Raw genomic sequence first — 27,942 nt, 5'->3', positions numbered from 1 at the left:
CCCCTCTCTCCCAACACCTGTGACTGAATTGTAGTGCAGGTAGATATCCCTGTGACTCTTTTCATTCTGAATATGTTAAGGGTTGTACCTACCTTGAACTTGTGAATTCCTTCAGATCATGAATTATTTTTGCCAGTTCAGTCAAGGGTGACCATGTCATTATATTGGTTTCCATGGCAAAATGCTCTGATTTTAAATGTTTTCCACAAGCTGTTTATGTGTTTTGTGTCTTATAATAACTGAGGCATACACACATGAAACATTTATGAGCATTAATTGACAGCCCCATGCAGTGAGAGGGAATGCAGTTTTCAGCAGACGGTACTGATGACCCTCCAGAAAGTAGGTGTGAAGGCCGTGCTTGACTTGGGCAGGACCTCACACTGCCAAAGGAGCTAAGTACCAGCACCTCAAATGTTCTACTGCTTGAGCTCCTGTTCCTCTTATATAATATTATCTCAAAAGTATTGTGGCGCTCCTGCACCTGTATATAAACAGTACCGGCACCCAAAATGAGTACCGGCACCTATTTAAGTCCAAGTCAAGCACTGCCTATAGGTATCATCTTAGGTATTCTAACTCTGTGCAAACTGGTATACCTGTGATCAGTTGAGTATAGGTAGACAGCATATGTGAGTATGATTATTCATTGACCATGCCATACAGATATACAGAATACAGTTTTCGACAAACACCCTACCAGTGTCAATGAAATGGTCAACCTTTCTCTGTCTGCTGTATTGGAGGAAATTAATATTCATATTAGTTGCTTGTAGTAAAGTGTCCCCTGATAGGCATGCATTGGCTTACGTACATGACAAGCATCGTATGGAATATGTTACCAGGAAAGATAGTTACCCGACATTGCAGGTAGATATTGAATGTACATTTTGTAAACAACTGTCTATTTCAAATATAATTTTTTTTGCATGTAATTTTTTATCTGTTACATTTTTTACGTACTTTCAGTTTCAGCCAACTATGGACTTCCTTGACCGGCCCCTTCCTTTGGCAGTGTGTTGATACTTATTATTTACAGAAAAAAGCAGGTGGATATAATATAATCATTACTTTATTTTTATTGCATCATAACATACATATTATATATTATAAATGTGGATTTGTACACTACAATCTTCATTGTAACATGTTATAAAATATTCAGGCTCAAAAAACGAAGCACTAAAAACTTTACCAAACAGTTAATACATTTCATTGTTTGCCCATTGAGAAAAGAAAATGTAAAAAGAAAATCTTCAACATAAGAACAAAACAAAAGAAGAGCCAAGCATAGACTGGTCACTGTTAAAACCACTAAGGGACAGATACAGTTACAAAGGCAGGGGGTAGTAGGGGGCACTCAGTTGCGCTTAATGCTGCATTCGTCACCAAGTGAGAAGTGGGAATTTACCACATACAACTGGGAAAAATCCACTTGAACGGCCCTACAACTGGTAATTACTTGTGGGAAACTTGTCCACCATCCTGAGCTCCTCTTTCTCCTACATGCTGACATCATCTACTAAGGATATAAACTCGAAAATAGCATTTCTGGCAGTTAAATGCAACAAAACATTATTTATAAAAAATCTATTAATATGGTTTTTGAACACTATCATTTGTTTACAAGCCTGACAGCTGTACTTTTAGTTTATGGTTTTCGCAGCTTGTTGGCCATTAGTCAATCAGCGTTTCTCGACGAGTTCAAAGCAGGAAATTGCAACCAACTAGTTTTATGACTTCACAACTTGTAAATTCCCACCTCCCACTTGTTCACGAATGCTGCATTAGTCAAAGATCTCCCTTTCTGTACTGACATCATGGTTAATATTCTAGTGTTGCCTACTGTTTCTTGTATACACATGGCAAGAGTACATGTTATGATACTTTGCCAAAGGGACTATTTTAGGATAGAGTCAACACTACAGCAAACACAGTGGTCCAAACAAAGAAACATCTTTTATTTATTTTTTATTTAACCTTTATTTAATTAGGCACTACCTTGAATCAGATGGGCCATTCCAAAATCTCTTCTTCCCTAATATTCAGCCAATAGCACGTGCAGTAGTGGTGAAACAAAAACAAAATGGGTTAAGGATGATTGTTGACATGTAATGCCCTATGGGCTTTTTTTCTCATTTTTTCTAGACCAAGACACAAAATGTTGCACACCATTACATGTCAACAATCATCCTTAACCCATTTTGTTTTTGTTTCACCACTACTGCACGTGCTCTTCGCTGAACGTTAGGGAAGAAGATACTTCGGAATGTCCCATCTGATTCAAGCCAGCGCCCTCAAATATGTTTCAGAAATTGGCCATATCTTTAGCACAGATTCATGATCCACAGTACATGACATATTTATACATATACTATATATATGTATAAATAACATATATTTTGTAATCCACGTGAACTATCCCTCTACGTTTCCCCCAGGGAATGTGCTAAAACATTGCTGCAACAACAGTCAATATGTTGTTTCCATGGTTTCCCACAGAATACCGGGGGAGCTGAAGATTTAGTTATGTGACCAGACCCCATTTTGCAAGGCAACCCACTTCAGACCAACATATACATATATTGTCCGAAGACACAGATAGCCTCGACCATCCAACTCCCCCAAGCTCCTACTCAAAGTACACACTCGGTCCACTCAATGGCAGTTTTAGGTGCTTCCGTTTTGGAGTTCAATGCCCACATACAGTATTTGGGTTCAAAAGCTGGCACAGCCAACAAACCTCACTACCACTGACTTAGTCAGCAGCTGGGTTATTCCTACGACAGCACCGGAAAGGCTAGTTTCTGGATGATAAGTCATTGCTTCTCTTCTTTTTTTCCCTTTTTTAAAAACTAGTTTCCCCCCACGCCACCCCACCCCACGCCCTCCCCTAAAACCCCCAAACCCGATTACAGAGGAAATATACACGTACATACATGTACATACTCTCACACACACACGCAAACACACAAATGTACAGTAACGCACAGTTGGAACATAGATTAAACAGTTCACTGGTTTCATGAAAAGCTGAGGAGTAAGTACATGTCAGTCAGAGCAGAACTAACCCCTGATTGGTCCTGCACACGGACACTCCCCCTGTCTGAGGAGAAATGGTTGTAACATAGCATCACCAGAAAGATCAAATCAGCTTTCTCCACATTGTCCATTCTTCAGAACAGAGCGTAAGATATGGAGAGTTCCCCACAAAGCAGGGGCAGACAGAAAACTTACAGCAAGTTGGCTAAATAACAGGATTCATATTAACTTTATTGCAATTTCATGCCTGTTTCAGGAAACAGCCAGTTTGGCACTCTCTAACATAATTTGATTTCACAAGTTTGGCACAGACAGAGAAACCATATCAATATTATATCTGCTCAAGATATGTAAATATACAAATACATAAAAAAGTATATGAATGTTTTGCTTAATTTGTATGTATAAAATGAACAGTGTAGATTATCCTTGCTAGTCCTTGCAACCAATTAAGAACAAAATAAAAATACAAACGTATGGTCATTCCAATAACATTGAAATTTGAACACACCATTTTCATACATCAACAAATGTTGAAATGATAGATCTCCAGCATTTCACACATTGTAAATAACAAACAACACACAACCACAACGTTAATGACGTGCTTACAATGATCATACACTGATCATGATCTAAGCACTGAACATAGGACAATTGATTTAAGAATCAACATACCCAAAACCATTGTCCTGTTGTGACATGAGGTAAAACGTTTAGAAACCACCACTCAAATAAGTGCCTCAGATTCTATCCTATCCCTGATCAGTATTCTGCCCTCAGCTGTGCATATATTTCACAAGGCTTGATTGATTGACAGATTGTTGATTGGTTGATTTTTGCAGGCCAGATATAACCTCGGCCTAGGCTTTAGCTAGCCTGGGCCACCACATTGCCACCGTAGTTAGCTAGTGCTGCAACTCCAATAAGCCCTGGGATGCCTGGCCTTGGAATAGTCTAGGCCTGGGCTGGCCTGGGCTGGTCTGTGAAGCTGTGTGTGCAGGACAAACCAAGAAGTTAGGCGAGCTCAAAGAGGGAGTGGGAGAGATGAAGAGAGACCGAGAGAGACCAGGTTGTCGAAAAGAGGTGTCTGAGGTGCAGTAGCCCCCACCCCAGCCCACTCAGGTCTTCCCCTCCTCTGCTCACCCCCCGTCTGTCCATCCATACCCTGCTAAGTCTCCTCATATGGAAATGTTGTGCTCTGTAAGAGATTTCTAAGGCAATGTCACATTACAGATCAAAATGTACAACACCTATACATTGTGCGGTTGTGGCGCGGGGGGGTGGTGGGAGATGGGGGGTGGAGTCTCTATAGGGTTAGGACAGTAGCCTCCATCACGATGGCGGGGTCCTCAATGTCCGCTTTGCTCTGAACCATTCTCAGCTCCAGTTGAGGCGGGCTGGGTTTTCGGCCAGGCCCTGCTAACTCTGAAAGAGAGAAAGAGAGAGAAAGAGATAGAGAGAGAAAGATGGAGGGGGGGAAAAAGAGGAGAGAGAGAATCACCCAGCGAAAGAGAAAAACAAAGACAGAAGGAGCAAGTGAACGCTCGAGCGTCTTAAACACAAGCGCACACACACACACACACACACACTTCTTACAGCGAGTAAAACGATGCTCGATTTTGTCTTACCGTGAGCATAGGAGATGGTCCTCTTGATAACGTGATGCATCACTGAGAAAGTCTTCTCGCACGCAGTCTAACAGAGAGAGAGCGAGAGAGAGACAGAGAGAGACTTGTTTGTCAAAGCAATGTTGAAACTTTCAAAGGAAATTAAGCTGCCATCCCGATCTTTCTTTTACAATTGCGGTTTAAAAATCCTAGGACTGAGCACCCCTTCAGTGGTCCAGACAATTTTTGAAATATTGGTAAGAGCGCCAGCATACCCCAACTATCAAGTTTGACCTTACCTTGAGAATTTTTTGGGGGGAAGTTTGAATGGTGGGAACGTAGTTGACTGATTGATATCACTATTATTCTAAGTATGACGCTGACAGTATCAGTGGTGAGCTTCAGCTATACAAGAGAGCGCTATAAAACCTAGAGGGTGCACCTCCAATCTATTCTATTGATTGCTTCTATGACAGCATGGGCAGCGCCATGGAGGGCCATTACTATCACACTCCGGGGTGAAGTTTCCCCTAGATCTAGGATGATCTTCCCCTTCCCCAATCTTAACCATTAGTGGGGGGAAATGCAAAACTGACTCAAGATCAGCATGTAGGGCAGTGGTCACCAACCGGTCGATCGCGATTGGTCCATCTCCAAGCCATTCCTAGTCGATCACCAAACATTTCTGTAAAAAACCCAATGATAAAGCCTTGCGTTCCTCTTTTTTTTAAATTTGTTTCATGCTGTTGGCGGTAGGTGCATTTGATTCAGCAGCCCTAGCGCCGGTAAGGCAAAGTGTTACCATTATGAACAATTTCGTGTGTCTGAAGGTAGAACTCCGGCTACCCGGCAGACCCAGAGAGCAAATCAAGTGCACCTATATGTCTACCGCTAGCCAATCACATAGCTAAGATCTCCGTGTCTACAGTTCCCTTGCGCCATAGACTGTAAAAAGAAGCCTCGAACGCACAGCAAAGTTTGTAATGTGAGATTTAAAAACTTTTAAAATCATGACTAGAGAGAGACTCAACGAATACAGCAAAGTGCTGATGTTTTTAGAAGTAAGTAAGTTCCTGTTTAAGTTGTTATTTAGCACTGTCAACACTTTGTTCAACACTTTGTTCAACACTTTGTTCAACACTTTTATAAGTCATTAAATGTGTGTTCTCCCTACTTTCACTCACACTACAACCAGCACCGCAGCTGCAATAAATGAGTATCGCAAAGTGTTTTCGATAAGATTGCGTTATTATTATTATTATTAGCGGCTTGTGTCTTTTTTAAAATCAAGGAATATTTCATTTTCTGTGGTCATAGGAGTAACAACATGAATTGGTGCATGAGGCAAAAATAATGCAGTGCGACTTAAGTTTCACCATCAGCTGGAAGACAGTGTCCCCTTTCCGAGCGGAGGGAGGGAGAGAGGAGGGACGGTGAGTCGGGAAAGAGGCAGCCTCAACGCTGCTCCCTCCCTCCCCTCAGATTGACCATCAGATGCAGGCCATCAGTCTAGTAAAAAAAAAAAAAGACCAAATTATTATGCTCACTCAGCTGTGCCTCACAAGGAATACAACAAATTATCTATTACCAGTGTGATCATATACCTACATTTAAAAATGTAGATAATTTAAAAATGGCCTGAGAAGAACAACATTGGCAGGGCAATTGAAGCATAGCCAATATGCAGTGATAATGTATAGGGCATATAGCCTACTGCACAAACCTCATTACTACAGAACTGTTTTTAATTGGTTAATGTTGCATAGGCATATGTTTTTTTAAGTCACGTTTTTAAAATAATCTGAGCGGTAGATCCCGGGCTTGCATTTTGGTTGGTGACCAATAGTCTAGGGGCAACTTCACCTTCCACCTTACAATCACAGTCTTTTGTGCCAAAATGAGCCCTCTAGGTTTTATAACTGGCTTTAGTACACACTGCAGACCTTGAGGTCGTTGGGGTAGTGGTGAGTCCAGGCCAGCAGCATCGCAGCAAACAGGTCCCCTGTCCCCACAAACACAGCGTCCACCTTGGGGATTTCCATACGGACCCTCTGGGTGGACTTGGTACCATCAGGCATCACTGGAGATGCAAGAAGAGGAAATGTTACACCAATGACCAATGATTCACAGATGGGACATAAAACCATGACAGTTACATCAATTACTCATTGTCATTGTTAGCTTGCCCACTCTTGACCACACACACACACACACTTACACGTCCTCTGGCTGCCCAGGGACACAAGGAAGCGGTCACCAAGACGCGAGGGCAGGTCAGAGCTGGTGATGACCACCGTGTCAGGACCCATCTTGTGGAGCAGGTCCATCACCTGGGGAAGGAGGCAGCAGCCAGGGGAAAAAGGTCAACTTCCTGCTACATTTAATGGTGCCACCTCCCTATTCAAAATCAACTACTTAAAAAATGCCACCCTTCTGTGCAGGGCCATGGTTGAGTTGGTGACACCCAGCACATATTCATGCCTCCCCAGCAGAGACAGGGCTTCAATCCCCGTCTCCACCCTTCTTGGGAATACAGATATGCATCTGTTGGTCACAGATACCTTAAAAGAAAAAAGGTAGGGGTGTGGATAAGAAAACCAGTCAGTATCTGGAGTGACCACCATTTGCCTCATGCAGCGAGACACATCTCCTTCGCATAGAGTTGATCAGGCTGTTGATTGTGGCCTGTGGAATGTTGTCCCACTAATCTTCAATGGCTGTGTGAAGATGCTAGATATTGGCGGGAACTGGAACACTCTGTCGTACATATCGATCCAGAGCATAACAAACATGCTCAATGGGTGACATGTCTGGTATGAGTATGCAGGCCATGGAAGAACTGCAAAATTTTCAGCTTCCAGGAATTGTGTACAGATACTTGCGACATGGCGCCGTACATTATCATGCTGAAACATGAGGTGATGGCGGCAGATGAATGGCACGACAATGTACCTTAGGATCTCATCATGGTATCTTTGTGCATTGAAATTGCCATCGATAAAATGCAATTGTGTTCTGTGTCCGTAGCTTATGCCTGCCCATACCATAACCCCACCTCCCCCATGGGGCACTCTGTTCACAATGTTGACATCAGCAAACCGCTCACCCACACAACGCCATATACGCTGTCTGCCATCTGCCCGGTACAGATGTGAAACCGGGATTCATCCATGAAGAACACACTTCTCCAGCGTGCCAGTGACTATCGAAGGTGAACATTTGCCCACTGAAGTCGGTTACAACGCCGAACTGCAGTCAAGTCAAGACCCTGGTGAGGATGACGAGCACACAGATGAGCTTCCCTGAGACAGTTTCTATTTGGTTGTGCAACCGAACACAACCGAATATAAACTTTTACCAGCTGTCCAGGGGGCTGGTCTCAAACGATCCCGCAGGTGAAGAAGCTGGATGTGGAGGTCCTGGACTGGCGTGATTACACGTGGTCTGCGGTTGTGAGGCCGGTTGGACGAACTGCCAAATTCTCTAAAACAATGTTGGAGGCGGCTTATAGTAGAGAAATTAACATTCAATTATCTAGCAACATCTCTGGTCGACATTCCTGCAGTCAGCATGCTAATAGCACACTTGAGACATTGTGTCATTGTGTTGTGTGACAAAACTTCACATTTTAGAGTGGCCTTTTATTGTCCCCAGCACAAGTTGTACCTGTGTAATGATCATGCTATTTAATCGGCTTCTTGATATGCCACACCTGTCAGGTGGATGGATTATCTTGGCAAAGGAGAAATGCTGACTAACAGGGATGTAAACACATTTGTGCCATTTCTGTGCGTATGGAACATTTCTGGGATATTTTATTTCAGCTCATGAAAAATGGGACCAACACTTTACATGTTGCGTTTATTTTAGTTCAGTGTAATAAAGCATAAAACCTTGAGGAAATCACAGCTCTGTCACGGAAGGCTTGGTGAAAACAATGGGGTGGATGCCACCCGCTTACTTACATATCAGTGAATACCTCAAGGAAGGAAGAATCCATTTTATTGGTATTCAAACATGGCCCATGGATTATGGACAAAGTTCGACATGACTTGAGGACAACTTTGCCACATAATATATCTGTTGCATGTTCTATGGTAAGACTCACCTCCACTGCATCTTTCTCTGTGCTAATGTTCTTCCCTGTCAGGAGCCTGGAGGACAAACACGGGCACATTAATAAGGTCACACACACACACACACAAACACGCCCACGCTAATTTAACCTTGGCACCAGAGGAGGCTGGTGGGAGGAGCTATAGGAGGACGGGCTCATTGTAATGGCTGGAATGGAATAAATGGAACGGTTCTAGTGGCCATACAGTGAGCAACATGTACGCTATCATCTCCAAGCTAAACGACTGAGACTATCTTTAGGCTGTGGAAACACTTCAGACACAACGCACAGCATATTATTATTCATCTGTCATTCCCTGGGTATCCACCAGAGGGACCCTGTGCACCAGTAGAACTGGGATTGCAGTGATGAGCGGAGGAGGTGGTTTAGAAGTAGGGTTGAAAGGAGCGAGGGGAGAAGCAGTGGAGCACACACAAACCGACACAGGAAAAATGATGGAGGAATGCAGACAAAAAGACAAGCAGACAAACACAGAGAGGAGTGACTGGGTATCACTCAGCGTAGCAGCCATCTTACTGACATGCTACACGCCATACATAGGCCTTTGGTGTGTCTGTATATCAGTTGATAGGATATTGAGTAAAATAACATCAGTGTAGCTGATTAGGATGTGGATGAGGCTTAGTGATAGTAACATATACGATACAGTCCCTGTGGTGATTTAACTCTCCGTCTCACACACACACAGCAGCTGTATAGGTTCACTACTACTCACTCCGCTTCAAACTGATTGGGTGTGATGATGTCGGCCACTGGCACCACCTTGTTCTTGTAGACCGGGTGCAGGTTCTCAGGAACGTACTGGAGACAGAAAGAAACACACTACCATCAGTACCGGTGAGCAGACACACACACACACACACACACACACACACACACACACACAGGGTGCATCTCAATCACCTGAAGTGGCTGTCTCTCCTCATCAGCCCTTATTTATCTACACCGAGCTGAAATTGCTGCCTAGCTCAGATCAGAACAGACGAAGAAAAGGGGACGAGGAAAGGAAGCAACTTTAGACTACTGAGATGCATAACAAGGAAAGGATGGATGTATTGAGTAAATCAGAATGATGAGCACAACAGGTGTACACGCCATTTTCTCAATGTCTCTATGTACATCAACAAACATTATGCATGTATGCTCTTCTACTCTCTCTACCTATCAAACACACACACAAATACTAATGCACGCACGCACGCACGCACAGTGAGTCACAATCGAGCAAATTATTCCGCATAATTCTCTCTGTACAGACAGCGAGGGCAGCTCCGCTCATGCTAATTTCATCTGTCACTGTGAAATGAGATGCGGTCTATCCTTCCCCAATCCACAACACGCACAAGCACGTCACACACACACACACACACCCACCCACACCTTGATGCAACAATGACATCATGTCGACTGATACTTGATGCTCAGCCCATAAAGGTAAAGAAGAGATTCCAGTAAGAGAGGGGGAGCGAGATAGAGGGAGAGAGACAGGGACAGGAAGTGACACAGGGAGAAACACAGGGAGCGACAGAGGGAGAGCGACAGGGACAGGAAGTGACACAGGGAGAAACACAGGGAGAGACATAGAGGGAGAGAGACAGGGACAGGAAGTGACACAGGGAGAGACATAGAGGGAGAGAGACAATGACAGGAAGTGACACAGGGAGAGACATAGAGGGAGAGAGACAATGACAGGAAGTGACACAGGGAGAGACATAGAGGGAGAGAGACAAGGACAGGAAGTGACACAGGGAGAAACACAGGGAGAGAGACAAGGACAGGAAGTGACACAGGGAGAGACAGACAGAGAAAGTCGGGTTCTAAGTCCGCAGTCACATTGTGATTTTGTGTCTGAAAAATTTGCCAGTGGTTTTCAACGGACATCATTATCCATCAAAAAATGCTCAATATGCCTTTTTACATACGCAGCTCGTTCGAAAATAGTTGACTTGAATTGAACTTTTGCCAGACAGACAAAAACAGGCAATTGATGAATGCATATAGGATTTCTGTTTATGTGTCTCAGTGTGGCTGCGGTCTTAGGTTTAACTCGTTGGTCAGCGTTGACCCACTGAATGAGATTGAGCAGGAATAGTGACATCACTTACTAGTACCATCTGATCCCTCATTAAACGCACAGTAGTCTCTGGTGGCCTGGATTGTGTAGGATACATACCTACCACTGTCAGTGATGAACTCTTCCAATCTTTCCCACTATTATCTTTTCATGATCTTTTCTGCTCTGTCGAATAAAATACAGGCAGCGCAACACAAAAAAACACAAAGTACTCACCATGGAGCCATGGTCCCCCAGCACCGGGTCACACACTGAGAAGGCAAACGAGAACACGCTCAATCTCTAACACAGATCTCTCAGGTTTTACACAGACATTACAGATGTTTCGTATCGAAGTTAAGCTGACCCAAGATGTCTTCTGATTATGTTCATCGTCAGCTAATTACGTCAAACACCTGGGTCGTATTCACTAGACGCCAAACGGAGGATAACGGGACGAAATGGGGATGGACTACGTGGACAAAGAAATTCCTGTTTTCATTTCCCGTTGCAAAACGTTTTGCAACGTTGCGCACTAATGAATTTTTTTTTTTTTTTTTTTTTTTTTTCACCTTTATTTAACCAGGTAGGCTAGTTGAGAACAAGTTCTCATTTGCAACTGCGACCTGGCCAAGATAAAGCATAGCAGTGTGAACAGACAACAACACAGAGTTACACATGGAGTAAACAATAAACAAGTCAATAACATGGTAGAGAAAAGAGAATCTATATACAATGTGTGCAAAAGGCATGAGGTAGGCAATAAATCGAATAATTACAATTTAGCAGATTAACACTGGAGTGGTAAATCATCAGATGATCATGTGCAAGAAGAGTTACTGGTGTGCAAAAGAGCAGAAAAGTAAATAAATAAAAGCAGTATGGGGGTGAGGTAGGTAAATTGGGTGGGTAGTTTACAGATGGACTATGTACAGCTGCAGCGATCGGTTAGCTGCTCGGATAGCAGATTTTTAAAGTTGTTGAGGGAGATAAAAGTCTCCAACTTCAGAGAATACGACACTGCCCTCAGAACAGACTGTAACAACACGCGCTACAGCAGTTTCATTCATCCTGCTCCTACATGTTGTTCAACTAATTCCCATGGAAATGCATGGCCGTTATTAAATGATGTCAACTTTAATCTTAGTTAGCAGCTTAATGAAGAATGATTTACTTGGGACACGCTGAAACAGATACAGCTGTCCTGTCAGCGCTTTTTCTAAATGCAGCAAGGGCTTAAGGCGTCCGCATACTTAGGTTCAGCTTGGAGAACTCAGTTAGGCAAAACAAACGTCTGAGCTCGCATACTCCCTAAAGACCTTTGCTTGAAAAAAGGGGGGAAAAGCAGCAATATCACTGTTGTTTGTCCCTATTGAGCCACCATAGCAACAACATACCCAGTAACTCTTCCTCAAAATAGGCAAAATTAATACAATATACAATGCATTCGGAAAGTATTCAGACCCCTTACCTTTTTCCACATTTTGTTACGTTACAGCCTTATTCTAAAATTGATTAAATAAAAATTTTCCTCATCAATCTACACACAATGCCCCATAATGATAGAGCATTTTTTTTGCTATTTTTGCTAAAAAAATATATATTTCTAAAATACCTTATTTACAGTGTTACAGACCCTTTGCTATGAGACTTGAAATTGAGCTCAGGTGCATCCTGTTTCATCTTTGAGATGTTTCTACAACTTGATTGGAGTTCAACTGTGATAAATTCAATTGATTGGACATGATTTGGAAAGGCATACACCTGTTTATATAAGGTCCCACAGTTGACAGTGTATGTCAGAGAAAAATACAAGCCATGAGGTCGAAGGAATTGCCCGTAGAGCTCCGAGACAGGATTGTGTCAAGGCACAAATCTGGGGAAGGGTACCAAAAAATGTATGCAGCATTGAAGGTCCGCAAGAACACAGTGGCCTCCATCATTCTTAAATGGAAGAAATTTGGAACCACCAAGACTCTTCCTAGAGCTGTCTACCCGGTCAAACTGAGCAATCGGGGGAGAAGGGCCTTGGTCAGGGAGGTGACCAAGAACCCAATGGTTCCTCTGTGGAGATGGGAGAACATTCCAGAAGGACAACCATCTGCAGCACTCCACCAATCAGGCCTTTATGGTAGAGTGGCCAGACGGAAGCCACTCCTCAGTAAAAGGCACATGGCAGCCCGCTTGGAGTTTGCCTGTAGGCACCTAAAGGACTCTCAGACCATGAGAAACAAGATTCTATGGTCTGATGAAACCAAGATTAAATTCTTTGGCCTGAATGTCAAGCGATACGTTTGGAGGAAACCTGGTGCCATCCCTACGGTGAAGCATGGTGGTGGCAGCATCATGCTGTGGGGATGTTTTTCAGCGGCAGGGAATGGGAGACTAGTCAAGATCAAAGGAATGGCGCAAAGTACAGAGAGATCCTTGATGAGGATCTGCAGAGAAGAATGGGAGACACTCCCCAAATACAGGTGTGCCAGGCTTATAGCATCATACCCAAGAAAACTCGAGGCTGCAAAAGCTGCTTCAACAAAGTACTGAGTAAAGGGTCTGAATACTTATGTAAATGTCATAATTCAGTTTGTATTTTTAATACATTTGCAAAAAATTTTTTTTTTTAACTGTTTTTGCTTTGCCATTATGGATTATTGTGTGTAGATTGATGAGGGAAAAAACGATTTAATCCATTTGAGAATAAGGCTGTAACGTAACAAAATGTGGAAAAAGTCAAGGGGTCTGAATACATTCCAAATGCACTGTGAATCAAGGTAAGTCATTAATTGGGCAGTTTTTGCCGAGGAAGTCTTAGTCACGCAATTTTACATCTGACTAACATGTTTGGTGCAGTATTTCTCATGTGAACAGATTACATGAAAACTAGTCGTCTCTTGTTGAACGACAACACGTCATGTTCCCACACCTACTAGGAGTAGTACTGTTGACCAATCACAGACAAAGGGGGCTGGACTTCAGCTACCGAACTTCGGCTTGCCTCAGGAAAAAATGTTATGTGCACAAACAGCCCAAAAAGAACCCGCTGAAGACCAAAACAAACCTAATATTGTCATAATATATGCATGAACTGTCTCGACTGGGAAGCATATGGTAAGATTTATTCCACATCAAGCTTGTCATTACCCTGAAACCCGGATGAAGGCAGCTAAGCTGTCGAATAACAGGCTATATTAAATGTATTGCTTCGGAGCCATGAGTGTGAGGCTTTTCTTTGCTTTGCTACGTGTCCTTACGCTTCTACCAACTCAAACCTGAAGACGATGATACAATAGCTAGGGCCAGGAGTTTTCCAGACCAGTTCTCCCAGGTCAGGTGGCCAGGAAAAACTCTTGGCCCCAACAATAACCCATACTGGCATCTTGAACGTGTGATCAGCAGTGGTCGAACCCCACCCTGTTGATTTGAACAGATGTGTCAGACACACACACATAGGGTTGACATAGCGAGGGTATACACACCATACACAAGGTTAGGATTGGCCCTCTTCAGCTCTTGTACGATGTCCACAACCATCTCCAGAAAGGAAGTGTCTCGAGTGTACCCTGAGGGGCGAAGAGGATTCCGGGTCAAAACAAACTCCTCAATGTCTCAATAAAGTTTTATACGGTTCACTGCAAAACAAAACCAACCCCTCGCCCAGGGCTCTAATGAGAGGATCGGGGATCATGGTGTGACAGTGAGGGTGTCAGTCCCTTCTCAGAGTGGACACAATTAACAGTGTGTGTGTGTGTGTGTGTGTGTGTGTGTGTGTGTGTGTGTGTGCGTGTGTGTGTGTGTGTGTGTGTGTGCGTGTGTGTGTGCGTGCGTGCCTGTGTGTGTGAGCAAGACCTGCTGACGCTGCAGTGCTGGCTCTACATACAGTATGTGGGAGATAAGGGCCAGAAGAGAGGAAGATGATTCAATGGGAATGCTGATGTCAGGCTTGTTTGTGTGTGTGCCTCACTTTTGTGCTCGGCCACCAGGCTCTCAGTGAGGGAAAGCCCATGTCCTCATGGCTGATTTAAACACACAGGGGCTAACTGTCTCGACACCAATTCCCTTCCTAGCCCCTGACCCTAGATTTTTGCCAATCTGAAGGGTCTGGATAGGTATGAGTATAAATAACGACACACTGCTTGCTTAGCGACTACCGCTTCCTCCTAATTTTGGCTCACACCGAAGCCTCGAACCCAGGACCTCTGCCTTGCAAACATACGTGATCGCCCTCCTGAAGCTAGCTATTTGGCAGCGCAAGTGGGGACACTTCAGGCTAAGGAGTGACCTTCACACATCCCTATGCACTCCATGAGCAGTGTATTGGTTGAGCTTCCACCATATTTCTTACATTTTACCGATCTGTAAATTACAAAGATTTAGGGCCACGGGAAGAGTTGGGAATAGGGAGAAAATTGGCACGGCTAGATTCTAACTCAAACTCCTCTTATTCAGGTTACCCACTTATAGGATGATAAACACAGAGTACTTCATGCCATGTATCTGACCGTAGATACATTTGTAAGTCCCATTTGTAAGCTATGTTTCTTGCAGACAAAGTTTCAACTGACAAACCTAAGAGTCTAGTCAGGGTGAACCTTTTCATTGTTGGTGATATACAGTACGTAGCCTAACTGCTGTTTTTTAGCAGTACTTAAGTCTCAACTACTGTATCCATGATATCTACTCTAGTGGGCCCGTAACGATTACTTCCAAATGTCTAGCAGTCTTGTCTTAATAAAAGAGTTGAACAGCCAATAGTCTGCTTACTGGAATGTAACATTTCACACCTCGACAGATTCACAAGGACTCGGAGAGAATAAAACCATGACCTTCACTCTCTCCTCTCCTCTTCTCTCCCTTATTGTCTGCTCCCTCTTTCTCTCGCTCTCCCTCTCGCTTCTCTTCTCCCTCTCAAGGTGATAGGAGAGGAGACGTAATCCATCAGGGAGTGCCGGCGTTTCTGTTCCGTCTCTCTCTCTCTGGGCCAGGGCTAGCAGAGCACGACGGCTCCCACAGAACAGTGGCAGTGGGTTCTGCCTGCCTGGCAGCCTGACTGACATTAGGTCCTGTAAACCCTGCAGCCCGACACCATCTCTGTCTGGGTGACCTCATGAGGCTCATGTCCATCAACTGCTTCCTGTGTTCTCCCTGGAAAGCTGCAGAGGGAGCTGAGGACTGACGAGAACAACATCTGTCTGAAGAGAATTTATGCCTCGACCAGAAGCAGGCACTTTATGAAGCTATTTATGAAGCTATTGACTTAGCTAGCCGCTCTCTATGAAACATTTCTTCAGCTAGCTAACTGTTATCTCCTTTTTTCCCTCGTTTCTTTCTTGTCTGTATACTGCAAGTCAGAGTGTAGCAGCGAATGTGTACAAGACAGTCTAACCAATCATGAATAAATACTTGATATAAACTAACAACCCTCCCCAGTCTGCTAGCACTGCTGCCGCTAGCCTTCACTTCTTTCTGTGTGTGCGTCTCACCTGTGAGAACATAGTCGTAGTGGTGGACGTTGTTGAGCTTGATCCCCTCGTAGAGGACGTGCAGCTCGTCCGCGGTCAGCACCTGGCCTTTCCAGTGGGAGTAGCCTAGGGACAGAGGTCAGGGGTTAGAGGTGAGGGGTCAGGGAGACAACTCCCCAACAGAGTGACAACACTTCCACTGTAATGGTTGGAACAATGGTGAAAACTTCCTCCACCAATGCTTTGAAATCTATGACGGGGATTGAGCCAGTGCAACTTTGGGGAAAGTGTGGAGAATCGGGACGCAATCAGAACAACTGACAGTTCACAACATAGGCTAGTATCTTCATTCATTTCTATGGTTTAAATGATGAAAACAACAGTGCTGATTTCTTTTCTACACAGAGGGGGCCTCGAGAAGCCCCCAGCCACAGTGAGACAGCTTCTCAGCAAAGGGGATGGGACATGGGGCATGTTTGTTGCCGTCAGCTCCCTCAAATGCAACAAAAAAAATGTGCGGGGCTGTGGGGGCAATCAGCATTTTGTCAGAGACCAGTGTCGCTGCCGCAGGAATTGTGATGTCACACTTCAGGTGAGTCACCCAGCAGATCACATGGTGTGGTGCTGGTTGCCTAGTAACAGGCCAGAAGAAAGCCTGAGGGGCTGAGAGCAATAAAGAGTTGCCGCTGCTCGTCTGTGTGTGTGTGTGTGTGTGTGTGTGTGTGTGTGTGTGTGTGTGTGTGTGTGTGTGTGTGTGTGTGTGTGTGTGTGTGTGTGTGTGTGAGAGAGAGATAGAGGGGGAGGGAGCCAAGGAAGGAGAGAAATCTTTGTGATAAAGGCTGGCTCTGTCGTCATCATTTTCTGCTGTCGCAATTGCATGATTCGCTGCTGGGGAGAGCATTTTCAGCTCGTCACAATCCAAGACACACACAAACACACATACATACACGTTTTCTTCAGCATGTGCAGAGTGAAGAAGAGATGGACGCTGCGTATCCTTCCCCACTGGGAAGATACCCGCCACTGTGTTTTGAGCTGAATCTACCCATCAGGCCCTGCTTCTCTTTGCCCCCCTAAAGCTAACACAGAGAGACACTTACACACACACACACACACAGCAAAAAACACTGTTCTTTAAAACCTTGAAAAAATACTATTGGGCATGGGAAAAGACAAATGTTCCATCCTAAATGGTACTCATTCCCAATAGAGTGCACTACTTTTGACCAGAGCCCTATTGCCACTATACGGAATAGGGCGCCATTTGGTACACAACCAGAGATGAAACTGCAGTAGCTAGCCTAAGTCACTGACATAATTCAAGTCTGAATCTTCCTCATTGCAGTAATGTTTGATGTGTGACGAGCGGAGTGACCCTTATGACAGGAGCAAGGGTTTTGGCCTCCATTGCTATGATGTTCCAGAATCCAAACACATCTTCAGAAACTCAATGAACTGTGTGTGATTGTGTGCTCATGAGAAAACTACCACTGAGTTAGTAGATACAGTAATGGTCCAATCGATATTGCATGTTCCTGTCTCGAAAGAAACCACAGTGAAAACCCTTAAGAAGTAGTCAAGATGTGGCATTCTCTCATCCTTAGCCAAACTGGAACTGCTTACAAAGGATACGTCTGAGCCAAGCCTTTTCGAAAAGAAGTTTCCATTAACCCAGTGCACGGACATAAGAATGGCAGCTAACAACAACACAACCGGAGGAATGAGTCTGATTTAGGTGGCAACAAATGTTAAGGCATTCGAAGATGGATCGTTCATGAGCGATGTGTATGGGCTCTTTTAATCGTTGTGCACTTTTTGGGCATCATGATGTCCCAATAACTCTGTCTTTTTTTCCCTTTATATTGACAGAGAGTCATGCTGAGACCAAGGTATCTTTTAACAGATGAGCCTTGTATCAAACACACATCTATACACATCGATATAAACCAATGCACAAAAAGCAAATGCAATCATTGAAAACAAACGCATTCTTCAGTAAAAAAAAAAAATCCTTCATTAGCCGTCTGAATTGCCCCTAGAGGCACCAACTCTTTGTTGTTGTTGGTGCCTTCAAAATAACTTAAACCTGACCTTAATAACAAACTTAAGCTTAAATAACTCAGAGCATGTGTCAAACCCATTCCACGGAGGGCCGAGTGTCTGCGGGTTTTTCGCTATTCTCTTGTACTTGATTGATGAATTAAGGTCACTGATTAGTAAGGAAAACCCATCACCTGGTTGTCTAAGTCTTTCCCTGACTCAGAGGGATCACGTAAACTTCCGGATTTAAACACGGATGATTTGTACTGCTGGACTGTATGCATTCGGTTAGGTGTATCAAAGCAAAATGGGGGACGTTTACCCAATTACCTAGAAGCTGTTGGAGCGTGGGGAGGCTAAGAGGACACAGTGAGTTGTGTGACAAGTGGACAGAGAGGGCTACGGGACTAGCATATAGCATGGTGAAGACTGAGGGGCCAGGGATTAGCTTGGGCCCCAAGCCCAGAGAGGAGAGCTCTAATAGGGGTGAGGATAGCAGGACAGTGCCTCCCCTCGTTGAACACTACAGAACCTTCTAGATAAATGTTTACCATTATTTAACCAGGTAAGGATCTTTGAGGTTAAAAACCTATTTCGCAAGAGCGACCTGGCACATTCAAGTGGATGAGGTCAGCACAGCCAAACTGGCTCTTTGACACGATGCTGCTCTCCAGGACATCTGCCCATGAACGAACACTCAGCAAGAACACCAGCGGGCACACGAGGCTGACTGATTCATACGTTGACTGACGCGGTGCAATAGATTGGGTCATTCCCCAAACGTACGTCAGATACACACAGTGTACTTATCCCTCTGCTCTCCTTTAATCTCCCTCCCAATCACGCACTTCCTCTCCGTTCATCGGGCTCAGGCAGGCATCCGTGGTTTTCCAGACGGAGCGGCAGAGGAAGTGAGAGACGGAAACCGAGAGGAGCCTCTCAATTAGCAGTCACGCACACGTTTCTTTCCCAGACACGCACGGACACGCGCACACACAAACACACTGGTGTCTACCATGTCATTCACCTTCAGCTCGAAGACCAACGGCCCCCTCCCATCCTCCCTTAGGTGACCCTGTACAATTACTGTACTAGGCTATAACAGCGTCCACAACCCCAAAACATTTGGCACAATTGTTACATAACTGCCCTAGCGGCGTCCAGTGCATTCTGCTGTCACTATTGACATCGCAGTAGAGCTGGAGTCCCTCTGAAGATTTCCTCTGTGGTGGATGTGACGGGCTCATGGGGCCGCTGGCAGGTGACTCGTGCGGCAGTGAGGCTGTGATTGGCGTTGCCTGGAGGCTGCATCCAAAATGACGCCCTATTCCCTACATAGTACACTACTTTTGACCAGAGCTCTATAAGCCCTGGTCAAAAGTAGCACATGACTGTATATAGGGAATAGGGGTCCATGGTTTGGGACATAGAATCCTTGGATATCTGAGAGAGATTACTGTGAGACTGACTGCTAATCTCTGGCCCATAGCTATGGGACTCAGTGTCAGGTTGTCCCTTCCAAATGGGGCTCCTGTAACAAGGGTGGTTCAGAGAACCTTGCTCGCATGTTGATGAGCTACCTTTCCTGAGACTAAATCAAATCCAATTTTATTTGTCACATGCGCCGAATAGAACAGGTTGTAGACCTTTCAGTGAAATGCTTACTTACAAGCCCTTAACCAACAATGCTTTAAGAGGTTTTAAGAAAAAAAGTGTTAAGTAAAAAATATATAAGTAATTTTTTTAAAATAAAAGTATCAAATAATTCAGTAGCAGCAGTAATATAACAAGCGAGGCTATATACAGGGGGTACCAGTACAGAATCAATGTGCAGGGGACACATGTTTGGACCATGATAGTTTGTTGTTGATGTGGACACCAAGGAACTTGAAACTCTCAACCTGCTCCACTACAGCCCCGTTGATGAGAATGGGGGCGTGCTCGGTCCTCCTTTTCCTGTAGTCTACAATCATCTCCTTTGTCTTGAACACGTTGAGGGAGAGGTTGTTGTCCTGGCACCACACAGCCAGGTCTCTGACCTCCTCCCTATAGGCTGTCTCATCGTTGTCGGTGATCAGGCCTACCACTGTTGTGTCATCAGCAAACTTAATGACGGTGTTGAAGTCGTGCTTGGCCATGCAGTCATGAGTGAACAGGGAGTACAGGAGGAGACTAAGCACGCACCCCTGAGGGGCCCCCGTGTTGAGGATCAGTGTGGCGGATGTGTTGTTACATACCCGTACCACTTGGGGGCGGCCCGTCAGGAAGTCCAGGATCCAGTTGCAGACGGAGGTCTTTAGTCTCAGGGTCCTTAGCTTAGTGATGAGCTTTGAGGGCACTATGGTGTTGGACCCTGAATGACTAGAGCGGGCTAACACAGTCTTATGGCATACAAGAGACCCAGGTTCAAACCACAGTTGACCACATTGGTGCTGTAACCTGGAGGGGTTTATGTGAGGCGCAGGAGGAGGTCAAAGGGGAGGAAGTGTAAAGGAGATGCTTCATGTAAGCTTGCGTCATGAGTAACCTTGTCCGAGACCTGATTATTTGTGTAGGCTTAGTGGGCTAACACAGTTTTGTAAGGCACAGAAGACCCAGGTTTGAACCCTGTTGGGAACACTTCTCAATGAATAACCCAAGACACACCAGTGGCACTGAAGATGTCCACAAACGTGCTACTTCATTAAGTAACTCAAAGGCCTATGAAGCAGGGCAGGTGTGTGTGTGTGTGTGAGAGAGAGAGAGTCAAAAAGTACAGTAGCCTATACTGTAGTGTGGCTCAACAGCGGCCTCTTGTTATGCCATCGTTTCCGTTTCTCTCAGACCACCTGCACTGTCAGCGTGTAGGCTATCCCCCAGTCAGATCCCATGTAGAGCAAAATACAATCCTGAGACTGTGTCCTGAACTGGCCCAGACAGACAGTTAATCTTCTCCACTTAAGGGAGGACAAATTGTACATGTGGCGTCACTTCGACCATTACAACCAGTGACACTTTGTTCCACCCAAGAACTTGTCTGATAACTTGACACCATGAGGAATGTGACACAAAACCCAGATCTTTTCATCACACTTTTCCTGACGTGAGCCTGATCAACAGCTCCACTTTCAAGATGGAAGAGATTTTGTTTCGTGTGAGAAAGGTTGATTGCAGTCATAGTGGAAATATAATGGCAGGTTAGGGGGAGGCAGGTAGCTTTAAGGGTATATGAAAATGTTTGGCTTACCCAAAATATGTCAAGATCTTTCAGCAATGATAGTAACGGTACCAAATACACTGTTCTTCTCCCCAAAAATGTGAAATAATTTTCTTTCAGGAAGGGTTAAAAAAGACAGCAACACATGGGACTTTTATACTTCTACTTTTATAAATTCCAGGCAATTCATAAAGATCACCAAATTCCAATTCCACATTTTCTTAATTTAAGAGAATTGGAATTTCAGTGCCTGAATTGACTAAAATGTCAATAGAAATGACCCCAACCCTGCTCTACATTATATTTACCTGTATGATTGGAGAACTGTACCGAATTGATTGAATCCACCTCAAACCCCAGCACCTGTGGAAGAGACAGACAGAGCATTAATCAAAGCATCGGGCAGAAGACGAACAATGTGGGTAGCACAGGAGGTTGGTGGCACCTTAATTGGGAAGGACCGGCTCGTGGTAATGGCTGGAGCGGAATTGGTGGAATGGTATCGGATGCCATTCCATTTGCTCTGTTCCAGCCATTATTATGAGCCGTCCTCCCCTCAGCAGCCTCCACTGGTGGGTAGGTTAATCACTTAGGCCCCTCAAACTCAACTCTGGACCTCGAAGCCAGTTCCACTGCTTTTTTCCCATTGTTCCCCTCTAATCAGAGACTGGTTTAGAACAGAAAACCAGCAGTCGCCATAGCTCGTAGGGTAAGAGTTTAATACCCCTGATGTGGGCTATACAAAAGGCCAGATTTAGAGATGTGGTGGTCCGTTTAAAAATGTCATTGAACCAGCCCCCAAAAGGGACACCCCCCCCATACATTTGTATTATTCCACAACTAAAAACACATTTTTCATAATGTTTAATGCATGCAATTCTGAAATGTACTGGACCTATAAATCTGTTGAGTCAGTGACTAACAGTGAGGGTCTCCGGGGCTGTTGGGGCCCATTTAACTTGAAATTAAACATAGCTAAGTCCACCTCATATGGTAGAAATAGTCTACAAAGCAAGAACACCCCTACACGTTTCAAATTACCAGCCATTTGACTTATATTTGGATTAGCAGTTTCAGATACCTGCACAATAGGGTTCATGTTAGACTTCAACTAAAATTACAGAATGTACCTGGTGGAAAGCCTCATGTTGACACGGACTCCTGCACTGTATTGAGCAGGCTACCCCAAGGGGATTTTTTTTGAACATGACTTGACCTTTCTATAAATAGAAGGCAATGGTTTTGACTTAGAGTACCCACACTAATAGATTTCACTTACATGACTTCACATGCAACAGATTGATATAACCAGTGGCAACCTGTCATTTTGAGCCCCACATGTAGCCTCTAACCTGTTTCAGAGAAATGTCATCATCACTTTTTTTAAGAGCTTTCATTGTCTGCTTATATGCCCCCTTCATTTATCCTACGGTTCTGACTTGGTGTCAGAAAGCAAAAAACAGACCATGTTTGTATGCGGCTTTATTAACTCAATAATCATTTTTGACATTGTTTGCAAACTGATATGTGACACGTATTAATGCCAAAATAACATGCAACATGCCTGTTTTGCATTAATACGTGTCACGTATCAGTTTGCAAACAATGTAATAAATAAATATGTCGTTAATAAAGCCACATACAAACATGGTCTCTTTTTTGCGTTCTTGAGTAAGGCAGCTCCAAAATACCTAGCTCAGTGCTTTCTGTGGTGGTGGGGCAGCCCGCGGAATATACGGAGCGTAGGGGTTGGTAATGTTCTCTAGTTGCACCGTGATTGGCTCAGTGTCCAGTCAGTAATGGGGACCCTACGTCACTGCAAAATCTATAGGGAGAGCTTGAAAATTCACGCACCTTGGGTGCTGCCATAGATGTACAATAGAAGTCCCCATCCAAGAAGGCTCAAGGTCATTGGCCACAGATAAAATGACGTCAAATCACGTTATACAGTACCAGTCAAAAGTTTGGACACACCTACTCATTCAAGGGTTTTTATTCTACATTGTAGAATAATAGTGAAGATATCAAAACTATGAAATAACACATATGGAATCATGTAGCAACCAATTCAAAACATATTTTATATTTGAGGTGCTTCAAAGTAGCCACCCTTTGCCTTGATGACAGCTTTGCACATGCTTTGCATTCTCTCAACCAGCTTCATGAGGTAGTCACCTGGAATGCATTTCAATTAACAGGTGTGGAATTTCTTTCCTTCTTAATATGTTCGAGCCAATCAGTTGTGTTGTGACAAGGTAGGGGTGGTATACAAAGATAGCCCTATTTGGTAAAAGACCAAGTCCATTATGGCAAGAACAGCTCAAATAAGCAAAGAGAAACGACAGTCCATCATTACTTTAAAACATGAAGGTCAGTCAATCCGGAATATTTCACGAACTTTGAAAGTTTCTTCAAGTGCAGTCGCAAAAACCATCAAGAGCTATGATGAAACTGGCTCTCATGAGGACCGCAACAGGAAAAGAAGACCCAGAGTTACCTCTGCTGCAGAGGATAAATTCATTAGAGTTAAATGCACCTCAGATTGCAGCCCAAATAAATGCTTCACAGAGTTCAAGTAATAGACACACCTCAACATCAACTGTTCAGAGGGGACTGCGTGAATCAGGCCTTCATGGTCAAATTGATACAAAGAAACCACTACTAAAGGACACCAATAATAAGACAAGACTTGCTTGGGCCAAGAAACACGAGCAATGGACATTATACAAGTGGAAATCTGTCTTTGGTCTGATGAGTCCAAATTTGAGATTTTTGGTTCCAACGGCCGTGTCTTTGAGAGAAGCAGAGTAGGTGAACGGATGATCTCCGCATATGTGGTTCCCAACATGAAGCATGGTGAAAGAGGTGTGATGGTGTGGGGGTGCATTGCTGGTGACACTGTCAGTGATTTATTTAGAATTCAAGGCACACTTAACCAGCATGGCTACCACAGCATTCTGCAGCGATACACCATCCCATCTAGTTTGCGCTTAGTGGGACTATCACTTGTTTTTCAACAGGACAATGACCCAAAACACACCTCCAGGCTGTGTAAGGGCTATTTGACCAAGAAGGAGAGTGATGGAGTACTGCATCAGATGACCTGACCTCCACAATCACCTGACCTCAACCTAATTGAGATGGTTTGGGAGGAGTCAGACCGCAGAGTGAAGGAAGAGCAGCCAACAAGTGCTCAGCATATGTGGGAACTCCTTCAAGACTGTTGGAAAAGCATTCCAGGTGAAGCTGGTTGAGAGAATGACAAGAGTGTGCAAAGCTGTCATCAAAGCAAAGGGTGGCTACTTTAAAGAATCTAAAATCTAAAATATATTTATATTTGTTTAACACTTTTTGGATTACTACATGATTCCATATGTGTTATTTCATAGTTTTGATGTCTTCACTATTAATCTACAATGTAGAACATAGTCAAAATACCTTGAATGAGTATGTGTGTCCAAACTTTTGACTGGTACTTTATCTACCGTAGCTTTGATTGGACTGATCATTTCAACCTTTCAAAAGCTAGACAAGCGGTCATCATCATGAATCAAGTGGACAATCTCCTGGCAAATCCTTTTCAGTCCTTGTCATTATGAAGATAAATTATAGATAAAACGTATTTGTGCTCCTCGGCCATTGGACATAAACATTATACAACAAGTTGGAAATCGCAAATTCAACAATGATTGGTTTGGAAGGAATCAGTGGCTAACTGCAAGTGTTGCAAAGCAATCACTAGCCCACTATTCAGTGGAGAGGGTGCGTGGTCCAAGTTTGGGTTTTAGGGTCTCTTTTCCAAGCTTAAAAGGATAAACATTCACATGCAACACCATGGGCCAGGTTGAAGACATTGGCCATGCTGTCAGCCCAGCATGACTTCTGCCACATTCAAAACAACTGGAAACTCGGAACAGGAAAATCTCAGACTTCAGTAAGTTCAAGACAACTGGGAACTCGGTAAAAAACTAGCTCTGACTGAGAAAATACGTTTTGAACAGTCATCCAACTCAGAATTCCAAGTTGGGAACTCTGGCCTCTTTCTTTTCGACCTTAAGATCACTGACGTCATGAATCAACCTTGTTTTGTTTTTCTAGAGTTCCCAGTTGTCTTGAAAGCACCATAAATCCAGAGAATGGAAGACTTTGATGACAAAGTTTGATGACAAAATTTGCCCACAAGAAGGTCCGCTGCATCACCTTCCTGTTCAAATGATTGCAGCACAACAAGCTGAGTCCAAAAATGTTTTGTATGATGCTGAATAAATTATGTCATATGCCAGGGAGATATGTATACTGTAGCTAAGCAAGTGATACTAAGTGTATGTTGTGTAGTAAGCTGTTAGTAGCCATTGTGCCTCACCCTAGTAATTTGGTCCCTTTCCCCTCATAACTTAGCCTACTGTTCTGATTTTCTTGTGCACATGTAGCCTATAGCCTGTTTTAGAGGAATGTCATCATTGAATATTGTAAGAGCTTTCATTGTCTGCTTAAATGCCCCCTTTATTTATCCTACGGTTATGACTTAGTGTACAGGGATAATACTGTAAGAATGGCCCATGTTCTGAATTCTGTCGCTGTGCATTTCAAAAGTGCTGAACAAATAGTTATATTGACTACGTTCGTCCAGGCTCGCTCATTAATGTCTTATTCGAAATTACGGATTGCCTCTTGTCCGCTTGTCGCCCCCTTATGCCATAGTTTGTACATCTCAATTGTCAGTAAAATCCACATTCATTTAATAAGCAAGTCAGCCATATCAGCTATGTATTTACAAAGGCAGTAAATGAGGCTGAATGAACTGTTTCGGTGTCAGACAAGGCTCCGCTGATAACCAGGTGTAGCGGTGGTAAGGATTCACTCCATGGTGCTGAAAAGAAAGCTCTGCTGTTGGGACAGCTTTATGTGGACCCTCACAGTTTGTGGGCCTCATTTGTCACGTCACAGTGCAATTAATGTATTGTTTAGTGTTGTGTTGTGTAGTGGCTTTGCTGGCATGCATCTAAAGAAAATAGAGGGAGTTTGCCCCACCATGATGTACATGCTAAAATCGTCAGTGAATATAAACAATTGAAACAGGAGGTACATCCTTTTAGTGAATGGTTTTTGGCCTCAGGGTTTAATCAAGATAATTATATTACAAGCTCCTGTCTCCTCTTTAGTGACGTCAGTGAGAGGAATATATGCTAAATACGTCAGTTATCCATGCAGAATCTCTCTGCTGTCTTTCTCAACTGATAGGACAGCAGAAACAGAGGATTCCCAGCTAATTGAGGACAGCAGAAACTGAGGATTCCCAGGTCATTGAAATGCCTTTACGGTCATCATCTATGACAGACCTGTACATTTGGATGACAATCAACTGTCCATGGTAATAATGATCACCATGGTACCCAAATCACAGCAGTGTCTAATGTGATGAGGAGGATGAGAAAAAAGAGGATGTCATGATGGTATTGATTATGAGGAGGACGAGGGTGAACGGATGACACACTATTGATGAGATTGCGTTGCTGCAAGAGTAAAATCTGAATGTTCTTCACGAATGTCGCACACATCCATACTACGGTGTTGTGCCTAATCTGACAGGCATGATCATGGAACGAATATTCTCGCCATAACAATATGTCTGATGATTGTTACATGTAAAATATACTATCATCTCTATTTCCTTTGAGTGTTCAGGGATTGTCATCACCTTTGCGAGCGCCAAAAGGATATTTGCCATGTGACCTTTTGCTACCTGCAAGCGTGCACAATTGTCTCTACTCAATAAATAGAATGAAATACCGTTACATTAGCTCATCAAAACATTGTATCAGAATAGAATAGATTCCTACCTGTAACGGAAATGATGCCGATTTATTGCCAACATATCCCCTGACAACATGACTCTGAATTGACAATACTCTGCATTCCATTTCGTGCATAAAGTTATAATAAAACACGCTACACAATCCGCGCAAAACAAACGCAGGTTTTGTGTTCAGGGCTGCACGTAAAGCAGCGATCCCGAGTCCACAATCCAAGGTGTTTTCAGTGAGGGTAAAATCAGAATCCAGCCACTAAACTGAAGGACATGGAACCCACACAGAAACGCTCATTGACGAGACACATCATTATTCTTCAGGCATTCGTGACGGGCACCTAAATCCACTGACATCACAAGCGCAATAATGGAACGGACGCGACAGCAATATTGTGAAATAGAAAAAAGTGTGTTGCTTCTATGCAAATCACCCGTAGTCCTTCACGATGTTATATGTGGATTTCAAGGACAGGTGTTGTGCGCACACAGGAAGTGGTGGGCTAATTCGAATGAAATGAATACAGATGTTATAGGTGGAGCCCAACATTTGTAGCCAGGGATTTTGTTACAATATAAGTATTAATGGGAGCAAAGA

General features: G+C 43.8%; 1 protein-coding gene across 2 annotated transcripts; it reads right to left on the bottom strand.

Moving 5' to 3' along the window:
- Nucleotides 1–1,054: 1,054 nt before the first annotated feature.
- On the bottom strand, nucleotides 1,055–27,836 carry pdxkb (pyridoxal (pyridoxine, vitamin B6) kinase b). Of its 2 annotated transcripts, XM_055907973.1 has the most exons (11): nucleotides 27,379–27,833; nucleotides 21,847–21,901; nucleotides 16,324–16,428; nucleotides 14,320–14,403; nucleotides 11,081–11,115; nucleotides 9,506–9,591; nucleotides 8,761–8,806; nucleotides 6,871–6,982; nucleotides 6,596–6,732; nucleotides 4,674–4,740; nucleotides 1,055–4,470 (listed from the first exon to the last, which is right to left on the bottom strand). In XM_055907973.1, the coding sequence occupies exons 1-11, from the start codon at nucleotides 27,466–27,468 to the stop codon at nucleotides 4,352–4,354; spliced, it is 936 nt and encodes a 311-aa protein (XP_055763948.1). In that variant the 5' UTR covers nucleotides 27,469–27,833; the 3' UTR covers nucleotides 1,055–4,351. The 2 variants fall into 2 exon arrangements, with proteins under 2 accessions (XP_055763948.1, XP_055763949.1); XM_055907974.1 differs by lacking the exons at nucleotides 1,055–4,470; nucleotides 4,674–4,740 and adding an exon at nucleotides 4,747–6,161 and having other exon boundaries at nucleotides 27,379–27,836.
- Between the last annotated feature and the right edge of the window lie 106 nt (nucleotides 27,837–27,942).

Source organism: Salvelinus fontinalis, chromosome 41, assembly GCF_029448725.1.
Source record: "Salvelinus fontinalis isolate EN_2023a chromosome 41, ASM2944872v1, whole genome shotgun sequence".
Taxonomy (NCBI): domain Eukaryota; kingdom Metazoa; phylum Chordata; class Actinopteri; order Salmoniformes; family Salmonidae; genus Salvelinus; species Salvelinus fontinalis.
The sequence above is the reverse complement of the archived record's forward strand: the minus strand, read 5'-3'. Positions and strand labels throughout refer to the sequence as shown.